This window comes from Lolium perenne, chromosome 7, assembly GCF_019359855.2.
Source record: "Lolium perenne isolate Kyuss_39 chromosome 7, Kyuss_2.0, whole genome shotgun sequence".
Classification (NCBI taxonomy): Eukaryota; Viridiplantae; Streptophyta; class Magnoliopsida; order Poales; family Poaceae; genus Lolium; species Lolium perenne.
The window spans coordinates 285,589,037-285,604,946 of NC_067250.2; the positions used below are offsets into that span (position 1 = coordinate 285,589,037).

The 15,910-nt window shown below is 51.5% G+C and overlaps 1 protein-coding gene across 1 annotated transcript; it reads right to left on the minus strand.

Annotated features, from left to right (window-relative positions):
• Positions 1-9,595: 9,595 nt before the first annotated feature.
• Positions 9,596-10,614, minus strand: LOC139833956 (uncharacterized mitochondrial protein AtMg00810-like). The gene is made up of 3 exons (XM_071824336.1): positions 10,412-10,614; positions 10,119-10,334; positions 9,596-9,755 (listed from the first exon to the last, which is right to left on the minus strand). Exons 1-3 carry the CDS (start codon positions 10,612-10,614, stop codon positions 9,596-9,598), a joined length of 579 nt encoding a protein of 192 aa, XP_071680437.1.
• Positions 10,615-15,910: the final 5,296 nt, after the last annotated feature.

The following is a 15,910-nucleotide window of genomic DNA, read 5'->3' on the forward strand; positions in this document are numbered from 1 at the left end:
ATTATTCAGGACATTACTTACGACTTCACCAAATTTCAAAGTATGTCAAGCTTAGTTGCATCTATTTATGTAAAAAAAATCGCCATGTACTAGCTTGGATGGTTGAATATACGCCCATGTTAACTCCATTTTTTTTCAACATCAACCACCTTTCCATTAACGGCGATCTTGCAAGCACGACACAAGGAAAGAGAACAGATTGGAGAAGCTAGAGCACCAATGGAAAACCCACTTGACATCGAAACACCCACACCATGGGGGAAAACCAATTGCCATTACATCTACAGAATTCAACATAAAAAAATAGAGACAGGATTACAAGTTTCAACCAACAAAAGAGCACAACACCGAGACCACTCACAGGAATCTCTAGCAACGGCAATCTCAGCTTCCAGTGATCCTCATAGTCCTTATCACGGCACCAGAGTCCTTGTTTTTTTCTCTCTCGAAATGGGAGCATAGCCCATTTAAAAGATGCACACATCTTTCATTTATTAGATTATTCACACTTATAAGGAAGATACAAAGATCAACTTCAAGCCACCATTCTAGCGACAACTCGCTATAGCTACAGGAGTGATGAAGGGAGTGACAATGAACATGGCCATTACCCTAACAATACACCAACACACATCATCTAAAACTGAATGCCTTCCCAAACCACCCATTGGCGGGTGAGAAGCACAACCAGCCAAGCAGACCCTCAGTGCACGCCATTGCACACGCCGCAGAAATTGCTACCGCCGTCTTCGTCGAATCCATCTCCAATACGAATCCCCACGTTGACCTTGCTAGGCCTGCCATCGACGGCGCCACGGCGCCAGATGACACCACCACCCTGTGCGCGTACATCACACTGCGCCCGTCTCTGAGACACCACTGCACCATGCCGCCGAGACTCGACAACGCCGACGTAACGAAAGCACACCATTCCACCTCAACACCACCACCATTCGTTGTATGCTCCAAAAACGATGCCCCCAACAGGTAGAACGGTGCCGCGCGCCGCCATCGTCTAATCCAGGAGACCCGGGTCTAGGGTTTCCCCCGGAGCAGCCCAGGCGAAAAGAATCCAGACTACAGAGACAATGCCTTCAATAAGGTAACGACGAACAGGCGCCGCCATCGTCCGCCATGACCAAAATTGGGGCTGGCTTTCACCGGCAGCCACACCTCGCCCTCGGGAACTAGACGACGGATCGCGAGATCCGCCGAAGCTAGCCAGAAAACTAGCCGATCTCCTCAGGCGAAAGAGAAGACCACCACCGCTGTGCCTAGAGTAGATGCTCCAGGCGCCCTCGTGAAGCGGAAGGAACACAAATGAGGACCGCACGCCGCTGCCCGCAGGAGCCCGTCCATCCCTTCCGCCCGAGCCCCATGGGGCCCGATCAGACTGAACGGCGCTGCCGCTGCATCTTGCGGCCACCAGACCCGTTGTGTCCGCCGTTCCCTCGCTACACCGACGCCATGAGAAGAGGCGACAAGCGCCGTCATCCCCATCAACTCGGCGCATGGAGGGAAGTCCGCCGCCGCCACCACACCACCCGGGCTTTTCCCGACGATGCTCCCGGCAGCGGCGGCTGTAGGGAGAATGCATGACGGGCTGGAGGAGTGGAGGGCGAGGGGCACCCCGGTGGTGGCGCGGCACCGCCGCGCAGGGGAGATTTAGGGTTGGGAGGGGTCGTTGCCACCATATTTTCACCAGAGTCCTTGTTGGCTAGCTTAGACGTCGCCTTCATCATCTGTTTTGAACCATTTCGTATTGACAACATCATCCTCTTTTTACAGACCTACCAAATAATTCAAGAAGGATCCAGTTGTGAAGATAATAGTTAGAGGAGACTTCAGCCTGTAATAATTTTCAAAGATGATATTATTTCTTGTTATCCAGATTGACCTACAAAACAACAATAATAAGCAATGTACAAGGCTTCTTCACACCAGGCCAAAAATCATGCAACTAAATAGTCTAAGTTACACATTGCCAAACAGAACAAGGAATCAACTTGGTTCCATAAATGGATCCAATAACACCCCCAGATAAACTTAGAGCATCTCCAGCCCGTTCGAGCCCCCCCGGCGAAAATCCGGATATAACAAACGCCGGATTGGATGTAAAAAAGGGCATGGGGGGCAACATTTTCCCAGTCGCACCCCCGGCATTCGCCCATCAGCGGCGATAGATTCAAAATATCGTCTTACCGCTACACAAAAGAATCGCCAAAGTCCGGCGATCGGATCAGCCACATTCCGGCGATCGAAACTAGATGATTACAGGCTCATCGGCGGTCCCGTCCTGAGCAACGGCGTCTGACGTGGCATCGGGCGGTGAAGCATCGACGTCTGGCGCGGCATCGGGCTGCGAAGCATCAACGTCTGCAGTTGTCAAAGCGGCGGGAGTAGACGTCGAAGCGGAGGACAAAGGAGCCGACGGTGTGCAAAGGATTTCTTGGCGATGGGCGTCGTACCAAGACCTCGTATCCTTGTCCATGTTGACGTCGTTGCTGCCGATCAGGAACGCTAGGTCGGTGTTCCTCTTCTTCGTCGTGGAGGTTTCCTTGAGCAAGGCAATCCGGACGCCCTGGTTGGCGAGCGTCGCCTTCCACTGCACGTCGTGCTTGTCATCCCTCCCGGCGGCGTGCGCTCTCGCGTCGGCCCATCACTTGTCGAAGGACGCCTTCAACCTGTCGGCTGGATGGCCGGCCTTCTTTTGCTCTTTCAGCTTCTTCAGACCGAGATCGGGGCAGCCCGCCGACGCGGAAGGTGCTAGATCGTCGGGGTTGTACTGCTCGCCCTTGTTATTGGCGAGATTCTTGCGCACCGTCTTCCACTTATCGCACTCCGCGATGCGGGCGAACACGTTGAGGTACTTGAACATCTGGCCGTCGTTGTCGTCCGCGTACATGGTGAATGCCCGCCGCACCTGCAAAAATAGGCCGGCGAATCAAGATTATTCGGTGGCGATTTAGGGTCGACGGAGGAGCCACGGGGAGTGAGTATACCTTTGCTTCAAAGTCCTTGCCGTATATAAAATGTTTGTCGATCTCCTCCTATATGCTGTGCCACTTGCTGCACGCCGCCTGAATGATCCCCCAATGGGTGCTCATTGCCTTGTCGCCGCGTTCCATCACCGTCTTGTTGAAGTATGGATCGACAAGTTTACGCTCGTCGAACGCCACCTTGAACCACTGCCAGTACGTGTCGTAGTTCTGATTGGCGCCGGTGATGCCGTTCATAGACACCGTCTTCCAAGCTTCGGCGAGGCACTCCTCTTCTTTGCCCGTCCATTTGATCCGCGGCTCGGCTGGCGGCGAGTTCTTCTTCCTTCTCTTCTTCTTACCCTTGGATGGCGCCTCCGTGGCTTCAGGCGCTTCCTCTTCGTCGATGTCCTGGTCGACGTACGTTGGAGAAGGAGAGCGGCCCACGTCGCAGGGCAGGCGAGATGCCCTCGTACATCGCACCGTCGTATGCCCGCGGTGAAGGCGTAAACCCGGCAATGCCGGCGGCGTAGGTGTCATGGAACATGGTCGTGGCCGGCGATGCCGGCGAGAAGGAAGGAGAATTGGGCGATGCGCGGCTGGCCGAAGTTGATGGAGATCAGCCTCGCCTGTTCCTCCGCCGTCGCCACCACCCTCTTCACGTTGCACTTCTTCTCCCTCTCCGCCCGACCGCGAGTTTCGTTCCGCAGCCCACTCCGCGTTTGAGATGCCCGGTGGCCTCTGTTTTGGCGCCCGCGGCTTCCTCGCCTTCGGCGCGAAATCGGCGGCGAGCTTCTTCGGCGGCATGGTGGTGGAAGGGAAGAGGAGGAGCTGCAACTGTGGGGGAGAATGGCGGTAGCTGCTCCGAAATTTGACGGGGAAAATGGTTCTATGCGGCGCATTTTGGAGGGAAAACGAAATTAATGGAGGGAACTACCAATTCTGTCACCGACAACGCGGGTCCGCTCGACCTTTCGCGCGCTTTTGTTTCGTCCGGAGTCCCCGATCGGGCCTCGGGAACCCGGGGATGGTCTGGTCTCTCCGGACGGATGAAAGGCCTAATCCGGGCGAAAACGAGGTACCCAGGGAGCGGCTGGGCCGTTTTCGTCCATCCGGATGGAAAAAAGGCGTCCTGGGGACCTCGTCGGGGAGAGACGGCTGGAGATGCTCTAACCCCTCAACTTTGGTTGGTTAGGAAGAGCACTGAAGCAGGGCTCGCATATATTTATTGTAAAAAAATACCATATACTAGCTTGGTTGATTGAATGCACATCACAAGCAGGAAAGAGAAATTCAATGGAAAACCCACAGTTAGCACTTGATATCGAAATACTCTCTATGGGGCAAAAAAAAAAAAACCAGTGCCACTACATCTATTTCTTTCTTTCATAACTCCCGTCTTGCTTTCGTCCACCCCCAGCTCCTCTCGCTTCCCCCCCCCCCCAGATCCAGGGCCTCCCGGCCCCTTCCCTCTCTTCTCCGGCGGTGGCCGGCATCGAGACGGGTGAGGGTCCCATCCCTGTATAGTAGTAGTATAGGATTAGGTGACTAAGGTTCAGTTTGCCTCCATGGCGTCTGGCTTCATGCCGTTCTGGTGTCTCCTTCTTGCGCTCGCGAGCAGCGTGAGGTGGATGCCGGTTCTTACTCCGCCCGGTGGTGGTTCCGGCGAAGACACCCCCAATAAGCTCGCCTCTCTCCTGGATCTCGAGGACCGGCCTCTATTTCTCTCTTCCCCCTACTGCCGTCATGGAGATGGGGGTGGTGGAAGGGCGAGATGGTGGCCTCGATTCTATCAGTTGGGCCGGAGCTCATCCTTGGCGACATCTGATATGGAGCTATGGCGCACGCTGCGATGCTGCAGCGGCTGCTCGCCGGTCTCCTCATCGTCGAATCATCTGACCGAATGGCTGTCCCTTGAAGATTTCCTCCCAGCCCAGAGTTGGCTTGATGGGAGGCAGCCCCTGGCGTCCATGTCGTCTACTTCCTCGAGGTGTTGGAGGTGGTGGCACGGCGGCATCAACGCACCAAGTGGTCTCGTCCCCGGCGGCGCTGGTGTTGGCTCGGTGAAGAGGATGAAGTTTGGACCCGATTGCTTTTTCACTTTTCTCAGTAGGGTCCTTGTTGCAAAGTCCAGGGACTGGTTTGTATTTTTAGTTTCTTTGTGTCCTTTGTGGGGCTGTTTTCTAACTGTTGCCCTTATCTAATACAGCAGCCTGTGTCCTTCTGGACCCATCTTTTGTTCAAAAAAAAAAGACGTCGCCTTCATCATCTGTTTTACACCAGTTTGTACTGATAACAGCGTCATCTTTTTATATACCTTCCCAATAATTCAAGAAGGATCAAATTGTGAAGATAATAGTAAGAGGAGACTTTAGCTTGTAATAGGTGATCTTGTTTCTCGTTATCCAAATTGACTGACAAACAACAAAAAAGAGCAACGTATAACTTCCTCACACCATGCCAAACAATCGTGCAACTAAGTTACACATTGTCAAACAGATTAAGGAATCAACATTGTTCCAAAAATGGATCCAATAACACCGGAGATAACCATAACAAAGCAACAGGAAATGGTTTGCACTTTCCTCATTATCACAGAAGAATCATCTAGGAGACCCTTGCCAATTTCTAGATTTCATATTATCTCTTGTAAGAATAGCATTCTACATCAATTTCCATATGATTTTTGGATATTTTAAGAGAAAGTTTTGCTTTCTAGATTCATTTATTTTTAGCACCGGCAATATCACTATCCAATAAAATATACACAAACCTGGTACTGAATATTTTTTAGGAGATAATGATCGTTGCACCTCATCAGGCTCTAAGGATATAGGTATATTTCTGGCGGCATTAACGTATAATCCCACTGATCTAGGAAAACACCCTGCATTCTTCTAGTACAAAAATTTATCACTCACTATGAGACTAGGGAGTCGCGGGGAAGGGGCAGCTGCAATGCGATGGGATGCGGAGGAAGGAACCATGGCCGAGTGGGCCGTACTGTGTGTGTGATGGTTCTGAGTGCCGAGCCAGACTCGATGTTGTAAGTTCTTCCATCCGCCGGTCCAGTGTAAACTCGATCGGCACCGACGATCGTTGCCCAACTTGCTATACATGAGAACCGCGCAACCGAACTTTAACTAGCGCCTTTTAGAGCACCTCCAGTCGCGTCCCCCAAACGGCGTTTGGGGGACGGCGGACAAGAAATGGAGAAAATCGCGTCCCAGTCGCGTCCCCCAAAGCTAAATAGCGCCTCATTTTGTGTCCGGCGTCCCCGGGTCTCTACCGGGGACGCCGGACACAAAATGAGAGCCTATATGCATGCATGCAGCCCCTAGTCCCCACATGCCATTTTCTTTCCCCACACTTTCTCTCACCTACTTTTCCCACATGGGGTGGTCCCTTCTATTAAAATGCATGCATCCGGACGCTGTTTGAGGGACGCGGCTGGAAAGGGTCTTTTTTCCGTACAGATTTTTGATATCTTTTTATCCGGCGCGGTCCTAAACATGCCCTAAATCATTTGTGCTGGACGTTTTTTGAGGGACGCGACTGAAGTTGCTCTTAGGAACCCAAAAAATCATCGCAGCTACTATTAGCAGTGCCCCGAAGCACGTGAGTGCGAGAGTTCGCGCGACTGAGGTTGTCACTCCAACCGGGCTAGTCCTGTCCCGTCCTCTTTCGCTCTTTTTCGGATCAAGGTACAAGAATACACGTTTCTGATGCCTCACAATTCTACTAGACCTCACACCCCCATGCTGCTCATATTGCTCGATCATTGTTTTCATTCTCGCGGTCAATACTTCTCTACTAGATTTGTAGCCTGTAACGAGAAATTTGTTCCTCTGCACATTACAACCCTGGACACAAATATGTATATGGGGTATGCCACAACCCTGGACACAAATATATATTTAAAGTATGCTAGGTCATTATTCACGCTGACCGGTCCTACGCTGTAACCTACTAACCTGTCAATGCGATTGAATGTACAGCGACCCTCCTCCCAAGCACGAGAATTCGGTGAGCATTTGAAGTCGTACGTATACATGTAGTAATGTTAGATTCGCCGCTTGCTTCATCGTTGTGGCACCGGCTAGATGCTGATTGATCGCTTGCACAAAAATAACTCAAAACTGAAAGAAAAGCACAGACTGACCCTCCGGCGAAACTATTTCACCAATCTAACCCTTTTGTGTGGCGCCCCTCTAACGGGCGCCACACATGCCCATGTGGCTCCCCTCCTGCCGGCGCCACTGTCCCAGCCGACGTGGCCCCCTCGTCGCTGAGCTGGTGCGCCCATCCGACGTGGCAGCATGTGTGGCGCCCCTCCGAACGGCGCCACACATGCACTTGGAATTGCCCAAAACATACTGTGAGACAAATCCTTTGGGACTTAGCCGTTTTGCGAGGCTCGATGTGTGGCGCCGATGCCACGGGCGCCACACTAGCCTGTGTGGCGCCGATGCTACGGGCGCCACACATCCACTTAAGTGTGGCGCCCGCGCCCGCGCCCAGCCCGACCCTCTCTTTCTTCTTTCTCTTCCTCTCTGCTTCTCCTCCCCAACCGCCGCCGCCGCCCGCCTCCCCTTCGCCCCCCCCCCCCCCCACCAAATCGACCAAGGAATCGTCAGATCTATCCGGTCAAGTCCTTCCTCCTCCATTCCTCAAGGTATTCCCCTTCGATTCCCTCTGATTCGTCCACTATTGTTGGTGGATTTGGTGGATTTGGATATGAACCCTAGATTTGGCTATGTAGATATAAAATGGCTATGTATGTGTTCAAATTGTATGTATGTATGTCTTGAAATGTCTACTATTTGTGATGGAATAACTCATATTTGAACCAAATATTTGTTGGAACCCTAGATATGAATATATGTGTGTATGTATGGAACTCTCATGTATTTGGATATGAACTCTCATGTATGTGTTGCTCATTTTTGTTAGTGGAATGACTCATAATATGGTTGTGTAAACATGTAGGATGGTGTGGCTTCTGGATGAAGAGTACGACAGGGAGCACCGGGCTGTTCATATGACGGAGAGGGGAACGGATCTTCACCCTTTGAAGATTCGTTACCATGGCACAGTGGATATACCGTATGACGAGAGGTACACGGAGTTCATTCAGCCTACCGGTCTTATGCCGTTCATATCCCTTGTAAGCCGTGGGGGCCGAACATGAACCCCTCTGCACTCACCGCCCTTGTCGACCGGTGGAGGCTGGAGACTCACACCTTCCACTTGAGGGCCGGCGAGATGGCCCCTACTCTCCAGGATGTTTCCATGATCCTTGGACTACCTATTCAGGGCGACCCACTGTGAATGTACGGTACTATGATGTGGTGGCGCCCTTCCCACTGGCGCCACAAATGCTAGTGTGGCACCCGTGGCATCGGCGCCACACATGCCAACTTATATGAACTATTGGGTCGAAAACATCCAGGGGCTCCGGACGATAAGTCCTTAGCCGTTTTCGCGAGCCTCTATGTGTGGCGCCCGTGGCATCGGCGCCACACATCGAGCCTCGCAAAACGGCTAAGTCCCAGAGGATTTGTCTCACAGTATGTTTTGGGCAATTCCAAGTGCATGTGTGGCGCCGTTAGGAGGGGCGCCGCACATGCTGCCACGTCGGATGGGCGCACCAGCTCAGCGGCGAGGGGGCCACGTCGGCTGGGACAGTGGCGCCGGCAGGAGGGAAGCCACATGGGCATGTGTGGCGCCCGTGGGAGGGGCGCCACACAAAAGGGTTAGATTGGTGAAATAGTTTTGCCGGAGGGTTAGTCTGTGCTTTTCTTTCAGTTTTGGGTTATTTTTGTGTAAATCGCCATCGCTAACAGCTCATTGCATATCAAGAAAGGGAACCATATTTTTTTTCTCAAAAAAAAAGAAAAGAAGAATGGAAACATTTTTTTTTTCTCAAAAGACGGTCTGTGGTCAGTTTCTATTACCTTGATCAGAGCCGCCTAAGAGAAAAAAAAAACTATGTAACAGATTTTGAACTGAATCAGGTTCAGAATTTTAACAAATATTTGTCAACAAATGTTATCCTACAAGTATTTTTTGGGAGTCAGCAGCCACTAAAAAAATGGCAGGGACCCTAGCAGGGACACTAGCTGTTTCAAAGCTTAGTTCAACTTTTTAACATTGTTCATATTAAAAAATCTTACCTCGAAAAGTACATTGCATTTGGTTGGGAGATACAAAACCCTCTTCACCTGACCATTTTCTAATGTGCCTTTTCTCTGTTCTCCTGAAACCCTTCTTCTTACTCACGATCGTCAGAGAGAAAGAGAGATACAGAGAAGGAAATTCAGGAGGATTTGTGCGGCGTAAAAGCGTGCAGCTTTTCTGTCTCTTTCTTTCCTTTTATTCATTCCACTGAAAACAGAAAGGAGCGAAGGAAGCGGGCTCCAATCCGACTGTGACATCCCACGACTAACAGACTAACGAGATCAGTCTGATCACTACGTCCACTACTCCTATGACTCGGCCATGATCTACCGATCATCTAGCTACTGCATGCCACGAACAAGCTCATGGACACATGCGTATTCAGAAAAGGAAAATGGGAAATAAACTAACACGTGCACAGGATTATTAGCTAACAATCACTCCCTAATCCTGAGCATGACCTTATTTTCTACCATGCCAATCTTTGATCGAAGTTCCTGAAACCTGACTCTTCCCAAAGGCTTCGTCAGGATATCAGCTAACTGATCATCAGTACTGACATACTTCACCTCTACCTTGCCTTTCTCCACGTACTCCCTGATGAAGTGATATCAAAGATCGATGTGTTTACTTCGATGATGGAATACTGGATTCTTGCAGAGTGAGATGGCTGATTGGTTGTCGATGAAGAGCTAGAAACTTCGCGTGTCTTCATCTGTCAGTTCGCCTAGTAGACGAGCCAGCCAAAGACCCTGACAAACTCCACCAGTGTCGGCAACGTACTCATCATCACAGGATGACGGAGCGACATTTTTTTTTGGTTTCTGCGTCCGCCAGCTTATTGGGCTGCTTCCAAGGAAGAAGAACGCACCAGAGGTGCTCTTGCGATCATCTTGATCTCCCGCATGGTCGCTGTCAGTGTAACCGAGCAAGCGAGATTCTTCAGTCCTCTATGGGTACCAGCGCCCAAAACGCAGCGTGTCGGTGATGTACCGAAGCACGTGCTTCACTGCGGCTTGATGCTCCTTCGTAGGTTGCTCCATGAAACGACTCAGGTAGCCAACTGCAAACATGATATCTGGCCTTGTGTGTATGAGATACCTCAAGCTGCCGAGAGTGCTCTTTAACTCAGTGGCGTCCACGGGCTTGGTCGTGCTGTCCATGGAGAGCTTGAGTCTGTTCTCAGTGGGCGTCGAGCAGGGTTGCAGTCACTCATTCCATTCTTCTCCAGAATTCTCTGAGCGTAAGCGGACTGGGTCACCGTGATGCCAGTCTCACTTTGCAGCACCTCCAAGCCAAGGTAGAAGCTCAACTTGCCGAGGTCGCTCATGCGGAAGGTTTCCTTCATTTCTTCCTTGAAAGTGATGATCCCGCTCTCACTGCTACCGGTGATGATTAGATCATCCACGTAGATGCCCAACAGAATGCGGTCACTCCCTTCGCCGCGCTTGTACATGGCAGGCTCGGACGGACTCCTATAGAAACCAAGCTGCTACAGGACTCGGTCTAGTTTGGAGTTCCATGCTCGTGGTGCCTGCTTCAGGCCGTACAAAGCTTTGTGGAGGCGAAGCACCTTGCCCCTTCTATTTGGCGCCTCGAATCCTGGAGGCTGTGAGACATACACCTCCTCGTTGAGTTCGCCGTTGAGAAAAGCTGTCTTGACATCCATGTGGTGGACTTGCCATCCCGAGTGACCTACTAGCGCCAGGAGCAGACGAACGGACTCGAGGCGAGCGACAGGAGCGTGCACCTCGTCATAGTCTACGCCATGACGCTGCGCGGAACCCTTCGCCACCAAGCGTGCCTTGTGCTTCTGCACAGCACCTCTCTCGTAGCGCTTCACCTTGAAGATCCATTTCAGTCCAATGGGACGATGGCCAGCAGGAAGATCCGCCAGTTCCCATGTTCCGTTCTCGACAATGGATGCCATCTCGTCGCTCATCTCCTGCCTCCAGCAGGCGTGCTCTTCCGCTTCACGAAACAACGTGGGCTCGTCAGTCACTGCAAGGTGCAGCTGTTGCGGTCAGAAACCCACCGGCGAGCAACGACGGGCAACACAGGAGAGCCGGGAGCAACTTAGGGCTGCGGCTGGCCCTGGTCCCTCCGAGCGACGGCCCGCAAAGACTCCGGCACGCACGTCCGATGCTGGTGCAAGGGCGTGCCACCTGACCTATACCTGGTCAGGAAGGTGATGGAGATGCCTCGCTTAGTTTCCTGCATGGCATACACGTAAACATTAAATACGAGCCTCGATCGGCTCTCAGGTTGTCCTGTGAATCGGCTCAAAGAGCCGATCCACCCATGATTCGCACGAGGTGTACGAATATATGGTGGTCCTGCTTGATCAAGATAAAGCTAAAACGATCTACGACGATTTAGGGTTTTCACCGCATAATCGGAACATCCTACTCGTGATTGAGCCTCGCGGCCGCGCACGGTGATCGTAAGCCGATCCTAGACAAGGCCTAAAAACCAACACGAAGTTGATCCCCGGAACATCCTGTCTAGGGCTAGCAAACTACACCCTACGCGCCGCTGGATCCTTCAACCCTTTGTAAGGCCTAACTATGCAGATATTAAACTAATCCTTGAAGAACAAGGAGCAACCATAACGGATCAGATCTACTAAATAAAGATCAAGCGGGGTGCCGCCCCTACGCCTAAGATAGGCGTAAGGGCGGCTAGATGTCTAAGGGTTGCACGACGATAGCATATGATACGAAGAACAATGCTAACCCTAACACATCTAAGATAACTACGTTGCTCGCCATCAAAAAGGCTTCAGTACGAGCAACGCATGAACAACGAAACTGCCTAGATCGCAAGATGCGATCTAGGCAGCATGATGCTTACCCGGAAGAAACCCTCGAGACAAGGGAGTTGGCGATGCGCCTAGATTGGTTTGTGGTGAACGTGATTGTTGTTTATTTCATAAACCCTAGATACATATTTATAGTCCGTAGACTTTCTAACGTGAGAATAATCCCAACCGTGTACGAGCCAAACTCTAACTAACCGACACGTAATCTACTATATTACAGATACACGGGCAAACTAGCCCAAACCTTGCATATAAGGCCGATTTACGTATATTCTTCCATGTATATTCTTCAAGCCCATCTTGATCGCGGCCCACCTTTGACTCGGTCAAATTCCGGTGATAACACATGCCCCCCTGGTTTTGGAATTGATAATTCCAAAATCACTCTGCCTTTTCTTCGTCGGGTCATGTCGTGGCAGAACAGAACCGTCGCACTATTCTTCATCATAATGCCTTGCCTTCTCAACTTCTCTACAAAATTTGATAGCTTTAGCATCACTTCCACGGAAACTGCAATAGCATTAACTCTCCACTAGGCTCCCCCTGTATTCAACTGTGCCGATTGATTAGCCTTTCCGTCCCCTTCCTCTGTTCTAGCTATCGGCACCGAAAAGCCCTCTTTCCCTGTAGCAATGTCTTCCTCTTCCTCCGTCTCCTCCGGCCTCTCCCTCCAATCTTCCTCCTCGAGCGAGCCAGAGTGGAACTTTGATCATGTGCCGGACGGCCCACTCGAAGCACTCGTCGGGTCAGATGGCGACCTGTCTCTGACCGATGGGGAACACGACCTCAAGTTCCTCATCGAAGGGGAGCTGATGGGCGAAAGCGAAGATGACCTCCACCCCTGGGCGAAACCCACCTCCTCCGACGGGGAGGAGGAAGAAGAAGAAGTAGAGGAAGAGGAGGAAGATGATTCCTCTTCCTCCGTTGGGCATCCGCCGGCAAAGCGATTCCGCGCTTAGGCGGACAGCGAGGACGATGATGATGACGAGGAAGAAAAGGAAGAGGAAAAGGATGATTCCTCCTCCTCCGCTGGGTATCCGCCGGCAAAGCGCTTCCGCGCTTGGGCGGACAGCGAGGATGATGATGATGACGAGGAAGAAGAGGCTCCGGCCGAGGGCTGGTGTAGCAGCAACAAAGAACTCTCCGAAAGCAGCGCCGATGGCAGCGATGCCGACGACGAGGCCAGCGAGGACTCGTAGAGTAGGACTAGTAGCCCCTGAGCAATCGGCTCTTCTTTTGTAAAAATCCCTCTTATTATGAAAAAGAACTTCTCAGCTGATTCTGTCCTTTCACCAAATTTACCGATTGCTAAAATAAGTCAACAAATTACGAGCCGATGGCAGCACACCGGTCCTTGCCATGAAAACATGAGCAGAGCCAACTCTATTGTTTATCAAAATGGTAATCTGTGGCCTGTCCGCAAGGGCAAAACCCAATTCCCCAAAACGCCATTTGAACAGATCCAACCCACGGCCATACGAACCTCAGATGTCAATTGCGCAGGTTCGCAACTGCAATGAATCCATGGGCAGCACCATCCAAAGCCCACGCTATGGTTCCCGGCCTAAAGGTGATCCTTAACCGCCCCTTACTGTCCGAACATAGCGCCTTGCTCTATCTTTTCGCAGCAACAGAGACGGTTCTGACTCTGTAAATGATGGCAGCTTCCCTTTCAGCAGCTCTAGTAGTCTTCTACTGCAACAACTCACCGCTTTCGAAGAGGTTATGATGCAGGGTCAGCCGACGATACTCCAATCGGCTTCTAAAAACAGAGCATCTACCAGGCCAGTTGCCCCCCGAGCCTCAGTCAAGGCGAGAATAGCGGTGAGGATGCACAGATCAAACAAAGGGCTTTGAACCCAGGTAATCTGGTAATCTGAGACAGCCACCATGAAGAGTCAGCCAAACTTGCCCCCATTGATCAGCTTTCTTCCGCTGAAAGCCGATATTGTAGATGAAGTACCAACGGCTTAATGAGCAAAGGGCTGCCTTGTATGCCAAAACTGATACTTCTGACAGTACTGCTGAACTGGCGCAAAGGGTTGGAAGTCCTCGAAGAGAAGGTTCAGGCACCAAAATCGAACTGGTCGAAATCCGTGACTTGAACACGCAGCCGGTAGATCTTGTGTAATTGTACTAGAGTCGATGGCTGTGCATCGGCTTTGTTTCTCAGCTCTAAAGTCGATGTCCGTGCATCGGCTGTATACTATGTAAATTTTTTTTTACTGGCCAATTTTCTATCGGCCCCCAATATTTCACCGCACATGTATCGCACATGTTCATCTGATTAGGTGCCCCCCCGAGCCGAATCTGCCAGGTAACTGCGGATATCGGCTCTGTAGTCAGCCAAGGGACTGTATTTGAACGTCGGCTCCGTTAGGACTAATGTTGACTCTCATCAGCCGACGTAAAACCGCTGCCCATCAGATCGATGTTCAACACAAGCAGAATGTGTGGTGAAGATAATTTTGGCCGATTGCTGGAATCGGCCTCCACGTTGATCGAATCGCCCAATGAAGGTTTTGCAATGTTCCTCCATAGATCTTTGGGGCCGATCCCACGGATCGGCCTCGCCACGTTTGCCCATCGGTTCGTTCTTGCTACACGGTCAGGCCGGTAGATAAGACCAGCCTAACCCCATCCTTTGTCACGTCGATGCGCTCGCAGTCGTCCAAATTGATGCCTGAGAGTGGCTCTTGGCCTGCTGTTTCCCAAGCGTTCATGCCAACCGTTGAAATCTCGGCTGAGTCATCTGCATGGACGACCTCTACCTCATCTCCATCCCACTGTATTACGCATTGGTGCATCGTGGATGGAATGCAATAGTTGGCGTGGATCCAATCTCTTCCTAGCAGAACAGCATAGGTGCTCTTGCTATCGACGACGAAGAACGTCGTAGGGATGGTTTTCCTTCCTACGGTCAGATCCACGTTCAGAACACCTTGCGCGTCAGACGCTTGGCCGTTGAAATCGCTCAATGTCATGTTGGTCTTGATCAGATCCGAGCTAGAGCGTCCCAACCGACGTAGCATAGAGTATGGCATAATGTTGACTGCCGCTCCGGTGTCCACCAGCATCTTATTGACAGGCTGCCCATTGATATAACCTCGCAAGTACAGGGCCTTCAGATGTCTGTAGCTTCTTTCTCGTGGCTTCTCAAAGATAACTGGCCGTGGGCCGCAGTCAAGTTGTGCCACGGGTGCCTCGTCCAATCCTGGAGCACTAAACTCCGTCGGAAGGATGAACACAATGTTTGTGCTAGCCGATGTCTCATCATCGGCTTTCCTTTGCTTGGGGCGCCACTCCATTTTTTGTGGTCGACCCTCTTCATCCAGGGTTCGCTGAATTTTCGCGGCTAGATCAGGTCGCGCCTTCCTTAGCGTGTGCAGGTATAACCTTTCGGCTTCCTCCAAGCCGCGAAGTCGCTGAACCCTACGCTTTTGGGAACGGCTGAGTCCATCAGGACACCACCTTGGCCGGTGGTACCTGTCTTCTTCTTCTCCATCATCGTCTTCCAAATCCTCGAGATCTTCCACCCGAGGGGACTCAGCGTGCTTGTTCCGAGGTGGGAGAGGCCCTAGATGTTTGAACACGGACACGTTAGCTGCATCCTTCCTCTTCTGTCTACATTCTGGGCAGTTGCCGATTGTAGGCAATCGGCTCATTCCTGAATCCCAGCAGTGTCTGAAGAAGGGGCAGTCCCAGTGCCTATCCTCGTCGCCTTGCTCCCTCGAATTTTCCTTGGCACGGCGCTCGTACTCCTCCTCATCGCGATCATGCCGACGATGTCTCCTGGCGTCCCTAGCCAGACGATCTCTTTCATCATCGTCGTTGGGTCGTCGGCGTTGGTCATATTGACTCACATACTTGTTGAGGAGGTGATCAGAGAGAGGTCGCTGATATCTTACATTCTTCACTTCTCCCTCTGTGA